We start from the raw sequence: 24,422 nt of genomic DNA on the forward strand, positions 1-24,422 counted from the left end.
GAGTTTCATTTGTTTTTTGGTAGATAGTCGTACTCTTCTCATTTCCTCAAGAAGAGATTATGGAAACTATATTTCCTTGATTTTATAAATTTGATAATATTTGCCTATTGCCTTTATAGGTGAACTGCAGATTTGTTAGATGTAAAATTCTTGGGTCACACATTATCCCCATAAGAGATTTGCAGGCCTTTTCTTCACTACCTTCTGGCTTTAAATGAGGATATGCGGAAGTATGCAGCCTAATATTTTAGCTTGTTTGCCCAAAGATTGTTTATTCTTATTTGATGTCCAGTGATTTTATTAGGATGTGACTAAATTTTTCCTAAGACACTACATACCATTATTTTATTTTTAGAAAGTTTTTCTTGAATTATCAAGTATTTGTCCAGGCCATTTTTGTTTTTATGTTTTTTAGAAATATCAATTGTGAACATGCTGGATCTTCTTTGTCTGCCCTTCTACACCTTGCATTTCCTCCCTAATCCATCTTAAACTTTCTGTTCATTCCCATTTCATTGTAATTACATTCATCAACTTAACCTCTGTATCCCTTACTTTGAGTTGTGTGTGTGTGTGTGTTTCTCTAAAAATTCATTCTTAAGCTTGACCAGTTCAACACACCTGGGTTGTCTCACAGCATTTTACAGTTAGTTTCTTTTTTTGTACTTTTTAATTCACTTGTGTCTCAGATATCACTCTTCTTTGGCTTTCTTCCTACTTCACTGGTTGCTTTTTTCTTGTTTGTTGGATCTTTCTCCTCTTCCTGTTGGCTAAATATTGGAGTTCCCCAGTACTTGGTCCTTAAACTTCTTTCTCTTCTGAACTCATTCCTTAGGTGACTCCTTCCAGGAACAAGGCTTTAAATTTCACCTTTTAAGTGATTGCTTTCATAATTATATCTCCTGCTATGGCCTAGCCCCTGAACTCTGGATCATATATTCAGCTCAATGTGTGATTGGCAGCTCAAACTTAAAATCCTTAAGAGCTAATTTTTGCATTACATTCTTTCCCTAAAGGCATGATCTTTCCTCTTTTGTCTTTCCTCCCTCCACCGTGTAATACCCCCATTTATCTATTTTCTCAGGCCAAAAACCTTGGTGTTATCTCTGATGCCTCTGTTTTTCTCATGTCTTATATGAAATCCAAAACAAGGGCTAATAATCACAAATATGTCTTTAATCCAACCACTTCTCACCACCTCCACCACTGCCATCCCAGTTCAACCCACCATCATCTAGACTCCTGAAATAGCCTCCCTGTTTCCAACTCATCGCCCCGTTATCAATTCTCCACAAAGAAGTAAGAGTGATTTTTATTTTATTATTTATTTATTTATTTAAAATATTTATTTATTTATTTATTTATGGCTGTGTTGAGTCTCCGTTGCACGTGGGCTTTCTCTAGTTGCAGTGAGCGGGGGCTACTCTTCATTGTGTTGCACAGGCTCCTCACTGTGGTGGCTTCTCTTGTTGCAGAGCATGGGCTCTAGGTGCGTGGGCTTCAGTAGTTGTGGCTCGCGGGGTCAGTAGTTGTGGCACACGGGCTTAGTTGCTCCGTGGCATGTAGGATCTTCCCGGACCAGGGCTTGAACCCATGTCCCCTGCATTGGCAGGCAGATTCTTAACCACTGCGCCACCAGGGAAGTCCCAAGAGTGGTTTTTAAAAATGTGAATCAGAACATGTTACTTCCGTGTTGAAAACCACCTAGTAGCTTCCTGTTACCCTCATAGTTATAAGGTCCTGCATTATCTGATCCTGAGCCCTTCATAGTCTTTTCCTTCCTCTCTCCCCCAGCTCATTCTCCTCTAGCTGCTCTCCCCTCTTGCTGCTCTCCAAACACTCAAGGATAATTCTCACCCTAGGGCCTTTGCATTTGTTATTCCTTCTAACTGGAATGCTGTTCTCTCAGATCTTTGCGTGACTTGCTTCAGATCATTTCCTCAGAGAGGCCATCCCCCATTCACTCTGTCTCCTTGTCCTACTTTGGTTTTCTTCATAGCCTTATCACTGCCTGACCTCATATTATGCATTTCTTTTTTTAAAAAAATATTTTTTTATTTATGTGGCTGTGCTGAGTCTTAGTTGAGGCCCGTGGGATTTTCGTTGCCGTGTGTGGGATCTTTAGTTACGGCATACGGGATCTAGTTCCCTGACTAGCGATTGAACCTGGACCTCCTGCATTGGGATTGTGGAGTCTTAGCCCCTGGACCACCAGGGAAGTCCCTATTTCTTTATTTTTTATCCATTTCCTTAAGCATTTCAACTTCATGAGGCAGGGGCTTTATTGGCTTTGTTCACTACTCTATGCTCAACATATGGAAAATATTAGAAACTCAATTAGCATTTATTGAATGAACACATGAATTTTTCATCTCTTTGTCATTGTGATTATTATTATCACTCATCTTTGAAATAAAGAAGGGAATTCTTCCTGGACTTGCTGTTTGCAGGTAGTTAATGTTGAGGCGGAGCTCGGTAGGGTCACAGACCAGCAGGAATTCTCCATGAGTCTAAGGGCAGCTCTTTATGGAAGCAGATCATATGTATGTGTTTATTTGGAAGGGAAATGAGAGGAAGGGAGGAGGAGTAACTGAGTTGTGTTAGCCTTTTCTTCTCCCCAGAGTTCTAACTTAGGGATTCTTATGATTCTTTTACCCTGTCTAAATGATGGACTCTTCCTATAAATATGCATTTTGTGTATTTTCCACGCAATTGTCAGTAGTTCAGTGTAGATCTTCTTTAATTTCTGTCGATAATGGTTTGTAGTTTTTCCAGGTAAAGTTCTTGCACATCTTTCATTGGATTTATTCCTATGTATTTTATGTTTTAGGATGTGATTTTAAATGATATTGTTTATAAATTTCATTTCCTAAATGTTCATTGCTAGTACAAAGAAATATAATTGATTTTTTATGTTGACCTTGTACTCAGTGACCTTGATAAATCACTTGTTAATTCTAATTTATCTATAGGTTATTTTGAATTTTCTAAATAAACAAGTTTTTGTTCTGGGGAAAATGTCAGTTTTGTTTCTTCTTGATCAAAACTTCTAGTGTTAAAATAGCCTTGTATTTCTGAGATAGACTCAACTTGGTCATGTATTATCTTTTTTATATATTGTAGGTTTCAGTTTGCTAATGATTTGCTTTTTTTGTTTTGATCTATGGTTCATGACCTATAATTTTCCTGTCTCCTACTGTCTTTCTGAAATATATGAAAGTTATGCTAACAACATCATCATTAAATGGAAGACATTTAATTTTTTGTTTTTCTTTTTCATTGTAGTTTACTATAGGACATTATAGTTCCCTGTGCTATACAGTAGGACCTTGTTGTTTATCTATTTCATATATAGTAGTTTGTATCTGCTAATCCCAAACTCCTAATTTCTCCCTTTCCCACCCTCTTTCCCCTTTGGTAACCATAAGTTTGTTTTCTATGTCTGTGAGTCTGTTTCTGTTTCATAAATAAGTTCATTTCTGTCATATTTTAGATTCCACATGTAAGTGATATCATATGGTATTTGTCCTTCTCACTTACTTTACTTAGTATGATAACCTTTAGGTCCATTCATGTTGCTACAAATGGCATTATTTCATTCTTTTTTATGGCTGAGTAGTATTACATTGTGTATATATACCATGTCTCCTTTAGCCATTCATCTGTCAATGGACATTTAGGTTGTTTCCATATCTTGGCTATTGTAAATAGAGCTGCTATGAATATTGGGTTGCATGTATCTTTTTGAATTAAAGTTTTATCCAGATATATGCCTAGGAGTGGGATTGCAGGATCATATGGTAACTCTGTTTTTAGTTTTTTTTAAAGAACCTCCATACTGTTCTCCACAGTGGCTGCACCAATTTACATTACCACCAACAGTGTAGAAGATTCCTTTTTCTCCACACCGTCTCCACCATTTGTTATTTATAGACTTTTAATGATGGCCATTCTGACCACTGTGAGGTGGTAACTCATTGTGGTTTTGGTTTGCATAATTAGTGGTGTTGAGCACTTTTTCATGTGCCTATTGGTTATCTGTATTTCTTCTTTGGAGAAATGTCTATTTAGATCTTCTGCCCATTCTTTGATTGTTTCTTTTCTTGTTATTGAGTTGTATGAGCTATTTGTATATTTTGGAAATTAAGCCCTTGTCTGTTGCATCATTTGCAGATAATTTCTCCCAGTCTGTAGGTCGTCTTTTCATTTTGTTTATTGTTTCCTTTACTGTGCAAAAGCTTATAAGTTTGATTAGCTCCTATTTGTTTATTTTTGCTTTTATTTCTGTTGCCTTGGGAGACTGACTTATGAAAATATTGGTATTTATGTCAGAGAATGTTTATTTTACCAATTTATGTCAGAGAATGTTTTTCCTATGGTCTCTTCTAGGAGTTTTATGGTGTCATATCTTATGCTTAAGTCTTTAAACCATTTTGAGTTTATTTTTGTGTATGGTGTAAGGGTGTGTTCTAATTTCATTGATTTACATGTGGCTGTCCAGCTTTCCCAGCACTGCTTGCTGAAGAGACTGTCTTTTCTCCATTGTGTATTCTTGCCTCCTTTGTCAAAGATGAATTGACCATAAGCGTGTGGGTTTATTTCTGAGCTCTGTTCTGTTCCATTGATCCATATGTCTGTCTTTGTACCAAAACCTTGCTGTTTTGATTACTGTAGCTTTGTAGTATTGTCTGAAGTCTGGTAGGGTTATGCCTCTAGCTTTGTTCTTTTTCCTCAGGATTGCTTTGGCAATTCTGAGTCTTTTATGGTTCCATATAAATTTTAGGATTAATTGATCTAGTTCTGTGAAAAATGTCATAGGTAATTTGATAGGGATCACATTAAATCTGTAGATTGCTTTGGGTAGTATGGGCATTTTAACAGTTTAATTCTTCCAATCCAAGAGCATGAGCTATCTTTCCATTTCTTTGAATCATCTTCAGTTTCTTTTATAAATGTTTTATAGTTCTCAGCATATGCCTTTCATCTGCTTCATCAGGTTTATTTGTATTTTGTATGTGATTTAAAAAACATTATTTATTTATTTATTTTTGGCTGCATTGAGTCTTCATTGCTGCATGTGGGCTTTCTCTAGTTGCGGCGAGCGGGGGCTACTCTTCGTTGTGGTGCACTGGCTTTTCATTGTGGTGGCTTCTCTTGTTATGGAGCATGGGCTCTAGGCACATGGGCTTCAGTAGTTGTGGCTGGTGGGCTCTAGAGCGCAGGCTCAGTAGTTGTGGTGCACGGGCTTAGTTGCTCCATGGCATGTGGGATCTTCCTGGACCAGGGATCGAACCTGTGTCCCCTGCATTGGCAGGCAGTTTCTTATCTACTGTGCCACCAGGGAAGCCCATATGTGATTTTTAAAGTGAATTGTTTCTTACTTTCCCTTTCCAGTACACTACACTAACAATGAATTGTTAGTGTAAAGAAATGCAGCAGATTTCTGTATGTTAATCTTGTATCCTGCTACCTTGCTGAATTTACCTATCAGTTCTCGTAGTTTTTGTGTGGAGTCTTTAGAGTTTTCTATATATAGTATCATGTCATCTGCATATAATGACAGTTTTACCTCTTCCAATGTGGACAAATTTTATTTCTTTTTCTTATCTGATTGCTATGGCTAGGCCTTCCAATATTATGTTGAATAGAATTGGTGACAGTGAGCATCCTTGTCTTGTTCCAGATTTTAGTGGGAAGGCTTTCGGCTTTTCACTGTTGAGTATTATGTTGGCTGTGGGTTTATCATAAATAGCTTTTATTATGTTGAGATATGTTCCCTCTATATCCACTTTGATAAGAGTTTTTTTTTTATCATGAATGGATGTTGAATTTTATCAAATGTTTTTTCTGCATCTATTGAGATGATCATGTGGTTTTTGTCTTTTCTTTTGTTGATGTGGTATATCACATTGATTGATTTGCTTATCCTTGTGACCCTGGGATGAATCCAACTTGATCGTGGTGTGTGATCTTTTTTTATGTGTTGTTAGATTTGGCTTGTAATTGACTTGTAATTTTCTTTTTTGGTATTGTCTTTGTCTGGTTTTGGTATCAGGGCAATGGTGGCTTCATGGGATGACTTTGGGAGTGTTCTTTCCTCTTCAGTCTTTTGGAAGAGTTTGATATAAGAGTTTTGGTGTAAGTTCTTTGTATGTTTGGTAGAATTCCCTAGTGAAGCCATCTGGTCCTGGACTTTTGTTTGCAGGGAGTTTTTAAATTACAGGTTCTATTTCATCTCTAGTGATCGATCTGTTCAAATTATCTATTCCTTCTTGATTCAGTTTTGGTGGGCTGTATGTTTCTAGAAACTTATCCATTTATTCTAGATTGTCCAATTTGTTGGCATATAATTGTTCATAGTATTCTCTTATGGTTTTTTGTGTTTCTGTGGTATTGGTTGTTATTTCTCCTCTTTCATTTCTTATTTTGTTTATGTGAGTCTTCTCTTCTTGGTGAACCTGAACAGAGGTTTGTTGATTTTGTTTATCCTTTAAATAAAACAGCTGTTGGTTTTATTGGTTTTTTTCTACTTTCTAAAAATCTCTATTTTATTTATTTCCTTTCTGATCTTTATTATTCCCTTCTTTCTGCTAACTTTAGGTTTTGTTTGTTCTTTTTCTGATTCTTTTAGGTGGTAGGTTAGGTTGTTTATTTGAGATTTTTCTTGTTTTTTACAGGAAGGCCTGTATTGCTATGAACTTCCCTCTTAGGACTGCTTTTGCTGTGTGCTCTCTGTTCTGCCTGTTGCAAACTGACTGCTGCACTCTCCTCCGAGCCTCTGAAGCTTCCTTTCTGTCCCAGCTGATCACCACGCCAGTGAAGGGGCTTCCCAGGATGAGGGAACCTTTCCTCTTTCACAGCTCCCTCCCAGGGGCGCAGGTCCTGTCCTGATTCATTTATTTTTTTTCTTTCATCCTACCTGGTTATGTGGTAATCTTTCTTTCTATTTTGGTTTAATGAGATCTTCTGCCAGCACTGAGCAGGTATCCTGTGAGAATTATTCCACATGTAGATGTACTTTTGATGTATTTGTGAGAGGAGGTAAGCTCCTCATCCTTCTATTCTGTCATCTTGATTTGGCAACCCCTAATTTTTTGTTTTTCTTTCCTTTGGGAGATTTCCTATAATGTTTGAGTTGTATTTTCTTTAAATGGCAGTGCCACACTTTTTAAAAAATTAATTAATTAATTAATTTTTGGCTGTGTTGGGTCTTCGTTGCTGCGCGTGGGCTTTCTCTAGTTGTGGCGAGTGGGGGCTACTCTTCATTGTGGTGCATGGGCTCCTCACTGTGGTGGCTTCTCCTTTTGCAGAGCATGGGCTCTAGGGCACATGGGCTTCAGTAGTTGTGGCACACGGGCTTCAGTAGTTGTGGCTCATGGGCTCTAGAGTGCAGGCTCAGTAGTTGTGGCACACGGGCTTAGTTGCTCCGCGGCATGTGGGATCTTCCTGGACCAGGGCTCGAACCCGTGTCCTCTGCACTGGCAGGTGGATTCTTAACCACTGTGCCACCAGGGAAGCCCCAAGTTGTATTTTCTTTAAATGTTTGCCAGAATTTGCTTGTAGAGCTATTTGGGCCAGAGTTTTATCCATGAAAAGTTTTTACTTTACAGATTCAATTTCTCTAATAGTTAGGGAACACTTCATATTTTCGATTTCTTTTTGTGCTAGTTTTTACAAATTGTATCTTTTAGGAATTTATAATTTTAATCTAAATTTTCGCATTTGTTATCGTTTTACTTAGTTTGGGTTCTGTAGTAATGTTCCTATTTTTTATAATTGGCTCTTTTATAATTGGCTGTGTCTTCTTTTCTTGATCAGACTCAGGTATTTTATTATTTTTATTAGTCTTTAAAGACTCAACTTTTGGCTTTGTTGATTCTGTGGGACAGTTACTTTGTATTTCATTAATTTCTGCTGTTTTTGTTGTGTCGTTTTTGGTTTTTTGTTTGGGTTTTAATGTGTTTTTTATGTTTGCTATTGTTGTTCTAAATTATTGAGGTGGATACTTACATCTTCAATTTCCAAACTCTCTGCTGGGGTGCTCCCAGGATACAACCGTGAACTCAACACAGCATCGTGGGGTATTCTGAATTTTTAAGGGAAACATGGCAGTACTCAAAACCTGTTGGATACTACATAAGCTATTAGCTTGAGATAATTCAGTTTTAACATTAGATAATACTGTTTTTTTAATCCCTCAGTGCCTCCAAACAGGTTTTTGTTGTTAAACAGCTTTTCTTCTTATTCTCATAGGGGAGTTGGTTCAAATTACCTTATTCACCATTACTGGAAATGGAAGTTTTGAGTTGTTGTTCTAACTAGCCTATTTTTTAAATTGAGGACCAAAACCTACTTTCTTTTGTATTAAAGAAGTTGATGACAATAACCTTACTGATTATAATAGTGTTTATAGTACTTTCCTCTCTTTGAATGTTTCCTTTGTTCTTGGTGTTAATATTCATAGGTATATGTAGTAATTTCTTATCTTCCCCAGTTGTTTCTGCCATTGTGTGACTATATGATTTTATTCTTTCAACTGCAGTTTCCAGGAATTGACCTGGATCAGGCCTTATTCCAGCCCTTTCCATCAGAAATTGTATTTCAGAACTACACTCCCTGTGAAGTCTATGAAGTTCCACTGGTTTTGAGGAACAATGACATAGTGAGTATGTTTGCTGGGATGACTGTACCTTTCATGGATCTATAAGAAGGGATTAGATAAAATGGGATCCTGTAGGGTCTTAGATAAGCTCCTGAACTTGATAGGCCTAGGAAGGCAGATAAAAACATGCCCTTTGACTATAAGCTTAATGAAGACAAGACTGTGTTGGCTGGTTTGTTGCTAAATGCTCAGTCCCAGGGCAGTGCCCAACAACTGGTAAACTCCCAGTGTGTGCACTGACATTTTGTTGAATAAGAGATTGGCTAGATCAGTGTCATGAAGTTCTCATGAGTGGCCATTTGGGCTAGATTTTCATTTAATACAAGATGATTACTGTTCATGTTTACATACTCCACGTTAGAGCCACTGTTTCCCCAATTGAAGGTATCAACTCTACTCATGAATTGCAGTTGTTGAGCCAATGCATTTAGATTCTGCAAATTGTATTAAAAAAAGCAAAACAAAAAAGAAGATCCCCTTTTCTCTCTTCCATCTCCTCCCTTCTACCTCAGATAGCCTTCAGATTTTGTTTACAGATAGTTTTGGATGGCTTCTCCCACTGTCTGTACCTTGTTTCTTTGTGCTTGCAACTGAGGATTTCTTCTCCATCCTTATGCCTTTTCTTTCAGAGATATATTAGGGTATATTTCAAGAAAGAGTATTAAATGACTGAAGAGTTCCTTGACACGTAACAATAATGAAAGGAAGAATAATGCAGAAGGTCAGTATGAAGCACAGTTAAGTGTGAAAAGTAATCAGGTAGGAAGGAAGGCATTAGAGAGATGCTAAGCATCAGGTGTTAAGGACAAGTAGAAATACTTATGGGAGTCTTAGAATGTTGAGACAAAAATTCTAGCTATAATAAAGTAGGGAAAATAAGTGAAGACTATGCAAGAATTCAAGGCAAATGGGAAGACTTGCAGTTATATTCAGTACAGTAGCTCATTAAAGGAATCAGTGATGCCTTTCAGAGATCAATGGGGTGATTTAGTGACAGCAAAGTCAGACTTTGGAGAAAATGGAACATTTAGTTCTTCGCTGAAGGCGTGTTAGCAAGAGAAGCTCATGGGTTGGAAGCTAAAAGGTAGGCAGAGAGAAGAAAAACCCCGAGGTGTTCAGGGTTATGTTCCTAGACCTCAGGAAGAGGTGAGTTACATAGACATTAGAACTCTCTCTTTTCATGCAGGGCTTCCAACCAATTTAGTTTCTCACTTCGAGTTCTTGTTTTCCCTTTCTCCATTACTTTTTGACTCTTGTTCAAGTTCTTTTAGGCTATTAAAGGCAGAGAGGAGCTAGTCCAAAGGGTACTTTGGGTACTCCTCCCCAGCCATAAGCAAGAAATGCTTGTCACTGAGTGTATATGTGCACGTCAAGGATAAGAGGCATGTGTGAGTCTTGTCTGCCAAAGGGCATTCAGTTCTCATGTATAAAACCCACACTTCTTGGTAAGATGCTGCTAGAGTATTGGATCCCATGAAAGGACGGTCCTCATCTAAGGAAAGTTCAGCTATCAGCAAGCAGACAGATTCTGTAGGCTAGGCGGGCTTGTTCTTGGTGAGTTACTCCCAGGACCTTCATACGAGGTGGCTGATGTAAGCCTGCTTCTCTACTTCTTGGTTCATGGATATGCAAGGAACCACTGAGATACATTTGGGGCACTGAGAAATGCTTTCTGTGTCATTTACCTTTTATTTGCTTCCTGACTGCCATGGAGTGCAAAAGACAGAGCCTGTTTGGTCTTTGTTTCTCTACCTCTCTCAAACACACAAGTTGAAAGTAAGCCATGAACACTCGACAAGCCACAACACAATTCACTTGGGGTATAATTATAAACACCCAGACTCCAGAGTCAGACTAATCTGGGTTCAGATTCTAGGTGAACTGTCTCCCAGCTGTAGACTTTGGGCAAGTCGCTTCACTTCTCCAAGCTATGGGGATAAGAATAGCACCCATTTCAATAGGTTGTTTGGAATATTAAATGAGATAATGGATGTAAAGTACTCAGCTCAGTGTCTGTCCTATAATAAGCACTAAAGCAATGTTACTATTCTTCTTCTTATTAGTGTTGCTGTTGTTTTCCTTTCTAGTTTTTAATCCACAGTTAGGCTCTTACTAAAGTATTCCCAGCAAGCTTATATGGCATCATTCATGAACACCACTGCACATTTCTCTTACCAGCAAAGCCAATTCTATTCCTACCAGATTTGTACACATCTCTTTCTTACCTCCCCACTCTCTAGTCTTGAGATCTGTCTGAATTCTCTCTGCATTTCTTCTTCCCTTCTGCATCTGGGTTTCAGCTTTGAGAGGTTGTGGGAGTTCCTGTTTCCTCATATTTCACCTGAGACTCCTAGGACATACTTAACTATAGTTAACTTTCTTCTGCCCCCTTTGAGTTTTTAAAAAAACAGTCCTCTCCCATTCCTGTGTCTCTAGAACCTCCACTCCTGACCAACCCCCTTCTCACATTTACATTTCTTTTACTGCTTGGGGCTATCTGAGATAGAAATATGTACTCTGGATGAGGCAAGCAGAGCAGAGGAATAAGACTGTAAAAGGATGGGACTGTTTGAAGCTGCTCTGAGACTGGCCTTGGGGATTGTACTGCCCTCTGTGTTCTTACTTCACAGTGGTGTTTAGGTAGGACAGTCCTATAGGGAGGGAAGGTGGAGTTAGGCCGGGACTTGATCCGGAACACCATTGCTTGGTAAAGCTGTAGCACTTATGGCAAGTGTCTGTTTCCTCATCTGTAGAATGAATTGTAATGAAGCTCAAAGGTTATTGTGAGGATCAAGTGGCATCTCGTGTACAGTGGATGATCCATAGCGGGAGTGCAGTAAGTGTGATTTCTTCTCCCAGAGCAGTTCTCAAATGTTGGGAAGTCCAGTGCAGCTCCACCGTGTGGGTGGGGTTTTAGATGATTAAGCAGTTAGTCTTCGAAAATAGTCACATTTAAATAATAAAATAAAGATTTGCAATAACAAATTGAGTAATAATAATAATGTTAATAAAAATTAAAGCTAAAGTACATTGAGTGCTTACTTTGTGTGAGGTCCTGGGGTAAAGGTAAGTACTGTCATCTCCTTTTACACTCGAGGAAACGGAAGTTCAGACCTAACCAAAGTCACATGGCTAGTAAGTAGTAGATGGAGATTTCACATTTAACTGCAAGGCCTGTCCTTTTTCTTCTGCTTTCACATGTACAGTGCCCATTATTGTGTTTTTCTTGCAGGTTCCAAGGATGGTGAAAGTTGTTGAGGAAAGTTCACCTTACTTTAAAGTAATCAGCCCCAAAGATACTGGCCACAAAGTAGCACCAGGAGTGCCGTCCGTTTTCCGAATCCTCTTTAGTCCAGAGGAGAACAAGGTAACAGCAGCGCTGGCAACAAACTGGTTGAATGCGCGTCACTAGCAGTTTGCAATTCTGAGCATTCGAGGAGGTGGTGTTGGTGGTGGTATTGTTGGTGGTGGTTTTAGTGGTATTGGTTGTGGTGGTGGTGTGGTGGTGGTGGTAGCTGTGTCGTCGACAGTGTTGTTGGTGTCGTTGATGGTATCGGTGGTGGTGGTGTTGATGGTGGTATTGCTGGTGGTGGTGGTGAGGAGAGGAATGGTGAGGGTGGATGAGAGGAGGGGATGGTGCACCACTGGGAATACGGAGAGAATTGTCAAACAGTGATGAGGGCTTATATGAGCTGCAAGTAGCCAGAGTGTAAAGAAGGGTAATCCTGGATGCTCCCATGGAACCTACTTCAGCATATTTATGTTGGATTGTACAGCTATTTATGTTGGACTGTACACCAAAAAGGAAAAGATGTGGCCCAGGTGCAATGAGCTGAGACAAAGGGTAGAGATTATGCCTTCTTGGAAGTTTGGGATTCTTGTTAGTTGCATCCCTCCTCCCCACACTCTAACTAGTTTAGGAAAGAGTCCTAAGATCCAATATTGATCACAGTATCAGCCTCATTAATGGCAAAGAATATGGCCAGGACCTGAGGCCATATTCTGCTCCTCAATGACCGGTAGATAACCAGTCCTCCGTGAAGGGGTGACCTCACCAGTAGCTCTTCCTGAGCACGAGTGGAGAGGCTAGAGCCAAAAGCAGAGACCTGCCCTGTCTGCTTATCCTTGTCTGCACACAGACCGGCTAGAAAGAGCCTGAGTTCAAAAAGAGGCCGTTTCCCTCCAGCATCACCACAGCTGTCAGGAATCTAGCCTATTCTCAGGCTCTCCTCAGTTGTATAAATTCCAGTTACTTCTGGAAGGAAAATCTAGCTTGGGCGACTGAGGGAGGAGGCTTCTGAACCCCAGCCCTTCTCCAAGACTGCAGAATTGTGGGTTGAGTTTTCCTCTGTAAGGGCCAAAGTGGGGACTTGTGTGGAGGAGGAAAGGGCTTTTACCAGCATGACTGAAAGAGCGAGGACAAAAAACAAGGCTAAAATAGGCATAACAAAATGTCAGGTTATATATAATGTTAAATAGTGTGTTTGCTTATCTGTATTGTGCCGTTATGGTTGGAATCAAAAGAGCATAATGGAGACACAGAGAACTAGCTTTGAATCCCTGCTTCTCCATCACTAATACTTATTAGCTGTTGTAAATGTCATTACCAGTATTCCTGGTGCTGGTGCTACTGTTTCTGCTTTTCTGGAGAGCAGGGATAGAGAATTTAATGTGGTCTGCCAAGCATACATCACTGGAGCAAGTGGTTAGAAATTTCATTACTATTATACTGCTGTTATTTTTCCACTCTGTAGTATTACTGTTTGTTTCTTGGGCTGTGTTTATGAACTTATCATTTTGTTTGGGGTATTGAAATAAACAGAAAGATAAATAGTTCCAGAAGTAGTGCTTTTTGTTATACGTTATTGAAGTCCTTATTTTTTTCTCCAGGCTCTATATCTGAATGCTCTCTGTGAAGAGAACAGTACTTGGATTTAGTTTGGGTGTCAAATTTTCCTACACTGTCAATTAATTATAAAAGCTGAATATAATAAGCTTTTGTGCAGCCTGAAATACTAAGCTTGCTGGATTTGAGGAGTTGGCTTTCCTTAATTTTTTTCTGTGCTGGAGAAAAAAATGTCTTCTGTTGAATAAGTATTATTCTACCTGTAGGTAGTCTGGCTGAGAAAGGGATACACAGAAGTTTCTGAAGAGGTGGAATGTTCTATGTCATGATAGATGTGTGGGTTACATGGATGAATTCATTCATCAAAATTGTATATTTAATATTTGTGCACTCCAAAATATCTAAACTTTACCTTAAAAACTTTTAAAGTATAAAAGCAATAGAAAGGTGAATGGATGGAGGTACAGATGAAACCAGAATGACAGAATGTTAATAACTGTTGAATCTGGGTGATGGATACATGGGATTTGTTATACTATTCTGTTTTATTTGTGTATATTTAAAATTTTACCTCATCAAATGTTAAAAGCAAAGGGGGAGAGATTTTATTACTGCTTATCTATACAGCAAATAAATAACTGAAATATATTTTAGGTGAGTTTGTATTTACTTTAAGTATGAAATGCCAGCATTCCCATTGAGGCTTATTACTTGGCTATATTTCGTGGAAGCTTATCTTACTCCTAGTTTTTTTTTTTTTAATAAATTCATTTTATGAATTTGTTTTTGGCTGTGTTGGGTCTTCGGCTTTCTCTAGTTGCGGTGAGCGGGGGCTACTCTTCGTTGCTTATCATTGCGGTAGCTTCTCTTGTTGCAGAGCACGGGTTCTAGGCACACGGGCTTCAGTAGCTGTGGCACGCGGACTCAGTAGTTGTGGCTTGCGGGCTCTAGAGCGCAGGCTCAGTAGTTGTGGCGCACGGGCTTAGTTGCTCCGCGGCATGTGGGATCTTCCTGGACCAGGGCTCGAACCTGTGTCCCCTGCACTGGCAGGCAGATTCTTAACCACTGCGCCACCAGGAAAGCCCACTCCTAGTTTTTTTATTCCCTCTTAGCATTCCATTTCACGAACATTGCCTATGCCCTATGGGGAAAGCCTTAATTAAAAAAAATAAGTTAAATGTTGTTTTACTGTTTCTTCTTCTAAGTATTTGAAAGTTATCAATGGTTACATGCATGTATGAGGAGAGAGAGAGTGAGTATAATGGCTACCTATGAGAAACTTATCTAATTTTGGACACATTAGGATTTTATGTTGGATTGGGCTCTAAGCTATGAAATAATTGACATAATACGTTTTTCTAAGGACGTAGTGATTTCTCCTTCTGCTGACTGTCTAAGACTGATGGTGGGTTTTTGGGGAAGCTCCTGCTGCTAGTTTTGGTTCCCTTTATCTGCAAAGATCCTGCCACCCTTGCACCATCAGCAGGGCTCCATTCCAGTAGTTTTTCCAGTTGTCTGGGCATCTACATTCACTCTTACTGTTGGAAAACCAACAGGGCCATGCACAGAATGACCAGCTAGGGTTAGTTGTGCTGTTGTGCTGTTAGTTGTGCTGCTCCAGAATGTAGCAGAGGAGTACTAGAGCCAGATTTATTTCAGGAAGAATAAAAGTCAGTCTTTTCACTGTGTCACTTTTTCTCCAGTTGGCCAAATTGATAGCCAATGTGCATATGTATTTTTCCTCCTTATCCCCTGCTGATCTGAACACACTCCATTCTCATTTACCCTCCTCACACCTGGAGGGTGAGATATGTAAATTGCAGCATGCCACAGTTTAATAAGCCAGTCCCCTTTCAATTGGATTTTCAGCACCCATGTATATTAGCATGTCGAAGATGATAATGCAATTTATATTTTTTCCTGTCATCTATTAATCTAGCTTCCTGGAGATTTAACTTGTTTAGAATGCCAAATACCCAGATAACAGGTGCAGGAAATTCACTTTGGCTTTCCTTATCTCTTCTTTTCACATGGACTTGGAAAAAAAAAAAAGATTGGATATGTTATTTATCTAATAATCCTAGTGTACATGTCATGGATGGTAGAAATATAGTAATCAATGTTATCATAACACTATAAAATTCTGGAGACAGGCATTTTTCTTGACCTCTTAAATCTGTATCTTTACTATTAAAAGGAGTATAAAAATATTAGGCTTATGTAGGAAAGCAAAACTGGGTACTTTCTTGGACTTAAGAAAGCATCGCTTTGTAATAGTGTTGGCATATGGAAATGGCAGCAGTGGTCTGAAGAAAATATGAAGTGATGTAATCTTATTGCTCAGTTATGTGTTGAGAAAATATCTAGTTTGTTGTCAAAATAGTTTTCTTGATTTGTTACTATGAAATTTAAAGAACATGGCCCAAGAAAAGTAGAAAAACGTTGACATAATTTGTTACCCAGGTGTGTAACATTAATGAACTATAGTGCCAGCACTTTGAATTAAAGTATAGATGTCATAAGATTTTCTACAATCAGTGATTCTTGTTGACAGAAATAATGATAGGGATTTAGTTTTCTTCCTGCCTAGCATTCACCCTCCCTAGTTCTGTCTGGGTTTCCCCTGTAATCCAGGTGCCTAGTACGGGGCCTAACATATAGGAAGTGCGCAATAAATATTTGCCAAGTAAGATAAGGAAGTTAATCTCAAGAAAATATAAGGTAGTTTCTTCAACTTGAGGATGGCCTGAAGATGATAAAAGCAAAGGCATATAAAAAGGGGGCTCAAATATCTTTTTGTGCCATGAATGTATTAGATGTTAACTTTTTTTCCCGTCATTTCAACCAGGAGAAAGATATCTAAGAAGGCTTATTTAAAGGTGTTTCTTCCCATTTTGTTTCATATCTTCAGTGAGCCACATCACTACTTTCTAGCTTTCTGGATTTGACAAATATCATTTTATAATACGGCTAATGAGGATCTCAGGCATTCTCTTTATGAAGAACTCTTGATAATGTAGTATCCAAATAAAGATATTAAGATGAATATTATTTCACTCGCTCTGCACCAGGCCCAGTTCTGTCAGCCAGGATCCAGTGGAGAATAGAAGAAGCTTGGCCTTCATGGAGCTTATGTTCCACAATGAATAAGCAAACAGGTCATTTAATGTCAGATATTGACATGATAGAGAACAGAGAGTGATAGAGAATGGGGACTGTTTCCTTTCAGTAGGAAGATCAGGGGAGACTTCTCTGATGAGGTAGCATTTGGGCAGAGAGCTAAACGGGGAGGATATTTGTGTGGGAGCAGGAACAGCACTTACAAAGGCCCTGTGACAGAAATATGTCTGGCAACAGGTCAGGGAAGTGCAAGGCCAGTGTGGCTGGAGCAGAGGAAGCTGCTGGGAAAATGGTAGGAGACAAGGTTTGTAGAGGGTAAGACCATGAAGCGTCTTAGAAATCATGCAAAGTAGAATAGGAAGCCACCATAAGTTATTTAAAATATTTCTATTATGGAAGCTTTCACTCATATGTAAAAATATAGAGAATGATATAGTGAACTGTCATCCCCCAGATTTTCAAGCTATCAGTGCATGACCAATCTTGCTTCATCATCCTGTCGCCTGCCTCAGAGGATTTTGCAGCAAGTCCCATACATCATTTCATTGTAAATACTTCATTGTTTGTCTCTAAATGATAAGGTCCTTTCTAAAAGTTAACGTAACCACAATACCATTATCACACCTAAAAAATGACAGGAACTCCTTAATATCATCAGATATCTGTCAGTACTCACATCTCCCCAGTTGAGTAATATGAAAACATATATGTATATGTAGAGGTGTGTGTATATATGTATATAAATATCACATAAATCAATGATATATGTGCATTTTAAGTTGCTTAAATCAATCATATGTATATGTGTAAGTTGGTTTGCTTAAATTGGGATCCATACAAGGTACTGAGTGCAACTCCACCAGATTCCATAGAATGATCCTCCATCCCCTCTGTTTCCTATAGACTGGTAATTAGGTCTAGAGCCTTGTTTAGATTCATGTTTGATTTGGAGGGGCCAGAATTCTTAGGTAACATGGTATTTCCTATTACATCACATCGAGAGGCACAAAATGTGTGTTGTTACACTTTATTTTTGTAATGAGTTAATAAGGATCCTGAGGTACAGTTCATACAGGAAAGATAGGAAAAATGCTTGTTTCTTTCCCTTTATCTGCCCTGGTGAGTTTTGATTAGGAATGACGTATCTGGGTTACATTTTTAAGATCACTCTGGTTGCTGTGTGGAGAATAGACTGAAGAGGGTGTGAGGCATAATGGCTAGTTGTCTACTCTTAACATCCATTTTCTCTTTCCTCATTGGTAAGAGAATCACATGTTTTGATTGGATTCGTTGCTGCCAGAAACAAAATGTTGCATTTCCCCAGCCTCCTTTGCAGCTGCATGTTGTCTAAATGTTGGCCTGTGAGATGTGAGCAGGACTTCCAAACGCATGTACTTGACGGAAGCTGACACAGTGGAAAGTGCTCTATTCTGCCTTCTCCTGCCTGCAGCTTGGCTGTGAGAATAGCTGGCATCCCAGGAATCACTCTGCCCCATCCGGCGACATTGAGGATGGACCCTGTGCTAGACTGGTAGAGCAGGAATTTAGGAATTTGTGTCTCTCATGACACTGTGGAGTCACCATACCAACCTGGCCCAACTACCTCTGGACTTTCTAGGAGAGAAATAAACTTCTAGCTGCCTAGTTTAAGTTGCTCTTATTTTCTTCTGTTCCCTGTTATATGTAGCAGAACTGAACCCTGATGAATATAGAGACAAGAGCCTATTGTAATAGTTTGCGAGAAAAAGATGAGGATGATTTGGATGAGGGTGGTAACAGTGAGGTGATGAGAAGTAGGTGGACAAAGGATATATATTTTTATGGTAGAGCTGTCAGGGTTTGCTGATGAATTAGATAAAGGGTGTGAAGAAACAGGAGTCTAGTTTCTCATAGTATTTTGGCCAGCAGCTGACCGAATGGTGCCACCATTTGCTGAGATATGGAAAGTGGAAGAAAAACAGGTTAACGAGGCTGGGTAGGAGTGAGGTAGGGACTCAGGAGCTCTGTTTTTTTATATGTTAAGTTTGAACTTCCCTTTAGACATCCAAGTGGAAATATCAAGGAAGCAGTTGGACACAATTGTCTGCAATAAAGGGGAAATGTTGGGTCTACAGACAAATATTTAAAAGTCATAGTGTAATGATGCTACTTACCACCAAGGGTGGAGGAGATGATGCTGGGAGTGAGTGGAGATAAAGAAGAGGGTGGAAAGAGGAGGAGATGCCAACAGAGGATGACACTAAGAAGGGGTAGTCGTGAAGTAGGAGGAAGGCCAGGAGACTGCAGTGCTCTGGAGTCCAGGTGGATAAAGTATTTTTAAAAAAGAAGGAGAGATCAACTGTGTCCAAAGCTATAGGATAAAACAAGGATGTGGACTTAGCCATTAGATTTGGCAAAGTCATTAGTGACCTTGGTGAGAACAGTTTCTGTGGAATGTTGGGTAGAGAAGTCTGATGGGGTGGGTAGAAGAGAAAAGAGAAAGTGAGGAGGTGGTAATATTGAGTATGAATAACACCTTTGAGGAGTTTTGCTGTAAAGGGTAATTGGAAAAATGGGGCAGTAGCTGGAGGTGGATGTTGAGATTGAGGGTAGTTTATTTAATATTTAAGTTGAGGCTATTTAAGCATTGTTGTAAGCTGATGTTTAAGTTACTTAAGCATTGTTATAAGCTGTGAATGTTCAGTAAAGAGGGAAATTGATGCTTCAGGAAAATCCTAAGGTAAGTGAGAAGGATTGAAATCTAGTACGCAAGGAAAGGGTTTGGTCTTAGATAAGAACAGGAATGAAGGCAGAGTATATGGGTATAGATACAGGTAGATTGGTAGATTTAAGGTAACTTAGAAAGCAAAAAAGCTAAACAGGAAATTAATTACCTTAAGTGGATGATTTGTACATGAATCATGAAGTAACCACATTATCATTGTATACTAATGATAAAAATGCTCAAAGTAAATTTGGAAGTCCTCGGGTCACTTTACAAGCCAAAGATCAGAGGTCATTCCTTTTTAACAGGTGGAGAAGTATAGATGCCCCTAGGAAGCTGAGACCCCAGGTAAATCATATGAAGAGTCAGAGTGGTAGAGGATAAGGCCCGAGAGACCTGATCAGTCTTGTTTTTAAACTGATGAGGACTTGAGAACTAATTCTTCCCTTTAGAGAGGTGAATTTCAGATTGAGTACTTTTAACTGGTTAGGGAATTTATAACGTTTTTCAGGGACAGTGAGTATTAAATGTGCTGAGTCCTAATCAAATCTGGTTTTACTCTGTGTTAGCCATTCCACCATCAAGTTTAGGAGTGGAGAAAAGGGAGAAAGAGGATTGTGACGGCTTAACCGCACTGGCTGTGCTTGCACTTGAATGCCTGGGGAGTCGTTTGCTGCAGTAGAAGACATCATTTTCCTTTGCCTGAGTTGTTAAAGGACAGAATTATTGCCACGTTTGCTTTCTATCATGGAGCTAATATAAAATCAAGATTCATTCTTTTCACTTCTCAGAGTCAAATCTGCCACTTGCATATTCCACTGCCTTTTTTTTTTTTTTTTTTAAGTTTGGAGGATAGGCAGGTTGGAAGGAAGGCTAATGCACAGAAAAAAGAATGGATAGGCAGTTTCATCTGGAGGCCATTGTTATATAGAATAACATTTTGGGATATGAAGTAATTCATTGCTAAGTCTCATAGTAGACGGGAGAGAGTTTGGAATAAATATTTTGGCTCTGAATGGTGACCTGATTGCTCTGAATTTAAGTACAGAGGAAGGAAGGAAGTACATCAACTGAAGTAATTGCTTAGCTTGCAGACTGACAAAGCCCCCCAAGTCATAACATCTGAATTAATTTTAAGCCAGTAGAGCAATATATAATTGTATATTATATAGTCTAATATAGTCATATTAAATACAGAGCTTAAGAGATTGGAATACATTTTTAAGGAGTTTAAAGAATTTCTTCGTATTCTTTTATATGACTTGATTATGAAAAAATATATAATTCTGATCAAACTTCAAATCTTCCTCATTTGGAAATTTGAATATTTCAGTTAGCCTCCTAAAGTATTTTCAGCTGTCTTCAATTCCTTATAGAACAAGGCAGAGAATATGTAAACATAGAATAGATTACTTGGAGATCCCCTCTCATCGTGGATTCAGCAGCATCTTTTGTTCTTTCTCTCAAAGCCTCAGTTAATATTAAGTTTCCACATGTGCCAGCAGCTTTCCAGTTTCTAATTCCCAACAAAACCTTTGCTTGCTGGGTTTGATCTCCTAAGAAAAAATGAAAACAGTACTTATCTCTTTAGGATTCTGATGTAATCAGACTAGACTGTTTTGTTGTTGAATGCTGTGGAGTTTTCTAGGATCAAGTATGCTTCGTGTAATTTGTACTTTCTTATACCTGAATGGCATAATTTTTGAGCCTGGCATTACCATGCAGAAACCAGAATCACTTCAAGAGCTAAGAGTCCAACAACTCAATTTAAATAAATTTCATGAATACTGTCCATTAATTGTTATTACTTGCTCCTACCTTAGGACTTTCATGTTTGCACCTCTCCTTGCCAGGAACGCTCCATTCCTATATCTTGCCTGACTGGATGCTTTGGCTATTCAGGTCTCTATTCGAAGGCCACCTCCTCAGGGAGGCCTCCTTGGTTGTTCTAACCTAAAGCAGCCGCTTCCCATATTATCACTTTACCATGTTTTATTTTCTTCAAAGTCCTTGTTGTTTTTTGAGATTATCTTGTTCCATTATTATCATCATTACCAGGATTATCATTATTATCCTAACAACAAGTACACAAATTGAGTTTTCCTACGTGCCTTACACAAAACATTGTATTTTATGCAACACTTTAGTAATGACAGCTAACATTTATTGAGTACTTAACTACTCGCCAAGCTCTAGGCTAAGCATTTATTGCACTAGGCCAGGTCAGTTTCATCTCTTGCCTGGACTACTGCAGTGGCTGCCTAACTGGCCACCCTTTTTTCATCTTAGCCTCCTTACAGTTCGTTGCCTACATAGCAGCTAGTAATTCTTCTAAAACATAAATCAGGTACATCATGATCCACTTTCAGCATCATTAATGTTTTTGGCCATCCTCAGGTCCTAACAATGGCTTACAAGCTCCTGTGTGATCTGGCTTCCCACAACCTCTTTGCTGCATCTCTAACGTCTCCTTACCTTATTCCCCTATGACCACAGTCTCTGAATCATGCTTCGCCCAGATTACCACCCACCCCCATGACGTCATTTCTCCTTTCACTTAGATTTCTGCTGGAATGTCACCTCCTCATAGAGGCCTTTTCCCACTCATTCTTTTTTTTTTATCTTGCGGTACGCGGGCCTCTCACTGCTGTGGCCTCTCCCGTTGCGGAGCACAGGCTCCGGACGCACAGGCTCAGCGGCCATGGCTCACGGGCCCAGCCGCTCCGCGGCATGTGGGATCTTCCCGGACTGGGGAATGAACCCGTGTCCCCTGCATTGGCAGGCGGACTCTCAACCACTGCCCCACCAGGGAAGCCCCCCCACTCACTCTTTATTCCCTTATGCTTTATTTCTCTTCACTCAGCATTATAGTACTCATTTGCCTGTCTTCAGCAAATATTTTTTGAATGTTTACTAAGTACCACGCCCTGTTCTAGGAGCTGGATATGTGAAGTCAGTACGATGGGCAGAATCCCTGTTGACATGGAGATATGGGGGGAGGCATACAATAGACTCAATAAATAGGTAACATATATAATATATTAGATGGCTTTGGGAAAACTAAAGCAAACGAAAGGCTAGGGAGTGATGGGACAGGAGAGGGAGAGTTAAGTTTACAATAGGACAATCAGGGGAGGCCTCAGGGAGAAAATGGACATTGTGCAAAGTCCTGAAGGAAGTGAGGGAGTAAGCAATGTGAATAATTACAGGAAAGCATGTTCTGGATGGAACGAACATCGAGTTTGAAGGCTCTGAAGGGAGAGCATCTCTAGAATACTCAAGAGACAGCAAGGAAACCTGTAGCTGGAGCACAGACGCAAGTGGGGGAGGGGGGGTGTGGCCAGAGAAATGACAGGGGTGCCAGACCCTAGCACTCAGAGCCCCCCAGCTCTCTGCTTGGGAGATTTTGAATGGAGGAGCCTCCTGAGCTGACTTATATTTTAACTGGATCCCTCTGGCCCTTGTGTGGAAATAGACTTTAGGGAGCAAGGGTTGAAATAGAGTCCAGTTAGCCCAGGAAAGATTGGAGTGGCTAGGGTCAGGGTGGCAGGGTGGAAGTAGTGAGACATGTTTGTGGTCTGGATATATTTTGGAGGTCAGTCCTACGAGATTTACTAAGAAATTGAGAAACAGAGTGATCAAGGATGCCTCATGCCAGGATATTAAATCCAGGCCAGTGGAAGGATGGAGATTCATGTACCAAGATGGAGAGGCAGTGAGGGGACAGATTTAGGGTGGAAGGAAGGTCATGAGCAGGACCTCAGTTGGCATTGTGGAGCTTTTGTGGGCATGAGAAAAAGGCTGCCCCTCTAGGCCATTTCAGTTGGAGCCAGCAGAGTGGACTGGATTTCAGGCCCCGTTCCTTCCCTGGGTAGGGTATCTTTATGCACAGTTGCAGGCAGTGGCGTTAGTCAGCAGCTTCGCTTTGGGCCATGGTAAGTTTGTATCCAGTGAGATGTTGATCTGGCTGCTGGGTATGAGTTTGGAGTTCAGGGAGGCAGAGAGACTGCAGGTGTAAAGCTCTGTCGTGGGAACATTCCTGGCTATTTTCTCTTTATATTTATTTAATATATTTGTGTATGTATTACATTGTACATTAGATATGCTTTATTTACCTGCTCACTGTCTCTTCCGTCACTATGTAAGCTTGAAGTGATCCACGTCTGCGTTTACTACTCAGTTGCATACCCAGACCCAGCTCAGTGCCTGGCACCTGGACACTTAATAAACATGGTTGTATGAATAAACGAATTGGGGATACCACTGGTTTCTACTTGTCCTGTGGGTTTCGTGAAATTGAGTGCATGGCCAGGTCTAAATGTCAGTCAGTATGTCAGACATTCCCATTCCTGCTCTGTGCCTAAAGTCCAAAGAGAGGTTTTAAACCTCCACCACTGAAAACCATTTACTGCATGATTACCAAAAGGAAACTTAAGTTCCAAGAGGCCTTTATACTTATAAAGATTGCCTTGCAGCCAAAACACACACTAAAATGATGGGGAAACTTAAAATGAAGGAAAATGAACCTGGTTTAGATAGCAAATTCCTTTCACAGTGACTTCTGAGCCTGTTCTTTTTTATTTTATTTTATTTTATTTATTTTTGGCTGCATTGGGTCTTCGTTGCTGCATGCAGGCTTTCCCTACTTGTGGGGAGCGGGGGCTACTCTTTGTGGCGGTGCGCGGGCTTCTCATTGTCGTGGCTTCTCTTGTTGCGGAGCATGGGCTTTAGGCGCGTGGGCTTCAGTAGTTGTGGCATGTGGGCTCAGTAGTTGTGGCTCACGGGCTCAGTAGTTGTGGCGCACGGGCTTAGTTGCTCCGTGGCATGTGGGATCTTCCTGGGCCAGGGCTTGAACCTGTGTCCCCTGCATTGGCAGGCGGATTCTTAACCACTGAGCCACCAGGGAAGCCCCCTGAGCCTATTCTTGAGGAGACTGTTAATGCTTTCCTTTCACATTTAGGTTTGCTTGTTGGTGATGGTTTACTTTTAACTTTTTCTTCGTTGCATTGAGGATGAGATTTCCATTTTCCTATCTTATGAGAGGAGATAAAGGGTGACTTAATTCAGCATTTCTGTTGCATTTAGACTCA

The 24,422-nt window shown here is 39.8% G+C and overlaps 1 protein-coding gene across 1 annotated transcript in view; it reads left to right on the forward strand.

Moving 5' to 3' along the window:
* HYDIN (HYDIN axonemal central pair apparatus protein) overlaps positions 1–24,422 on the forward strand; it is a 433,808-nt gene that overhangs the window by 94,631 nt on the left and 314,755 nt on the right. The window contains exons 5-6 of the mRNA XM_067720656.1: positions 8,543–8,662; positions 11,895–12,029. Coding sequence (XP_067576757.1) covers positions 8,543–8,662; positions 11,895–12,029 — 255 coding nt within the window. The remainder of the gene's footprint in view (positions 1–8,542; positions 8,663–11,894; positions 12,030–24,422) is intronic.

The sequence above is a fragment of the Pseudorca crassidens genome, chromosome 20, assembly GCF_039906515.1.
Source record: "Pseudorca crassidens isolate mPseCra1 chromosome 20, mPseCra1.hap1, whole genome shotgun sequence".
NCBI lineage: Eukaryota > Metazoa > Chordata > Mammalia > Artiodactyla > Delphinidae > Pseudorca > Pseudorca crassidens.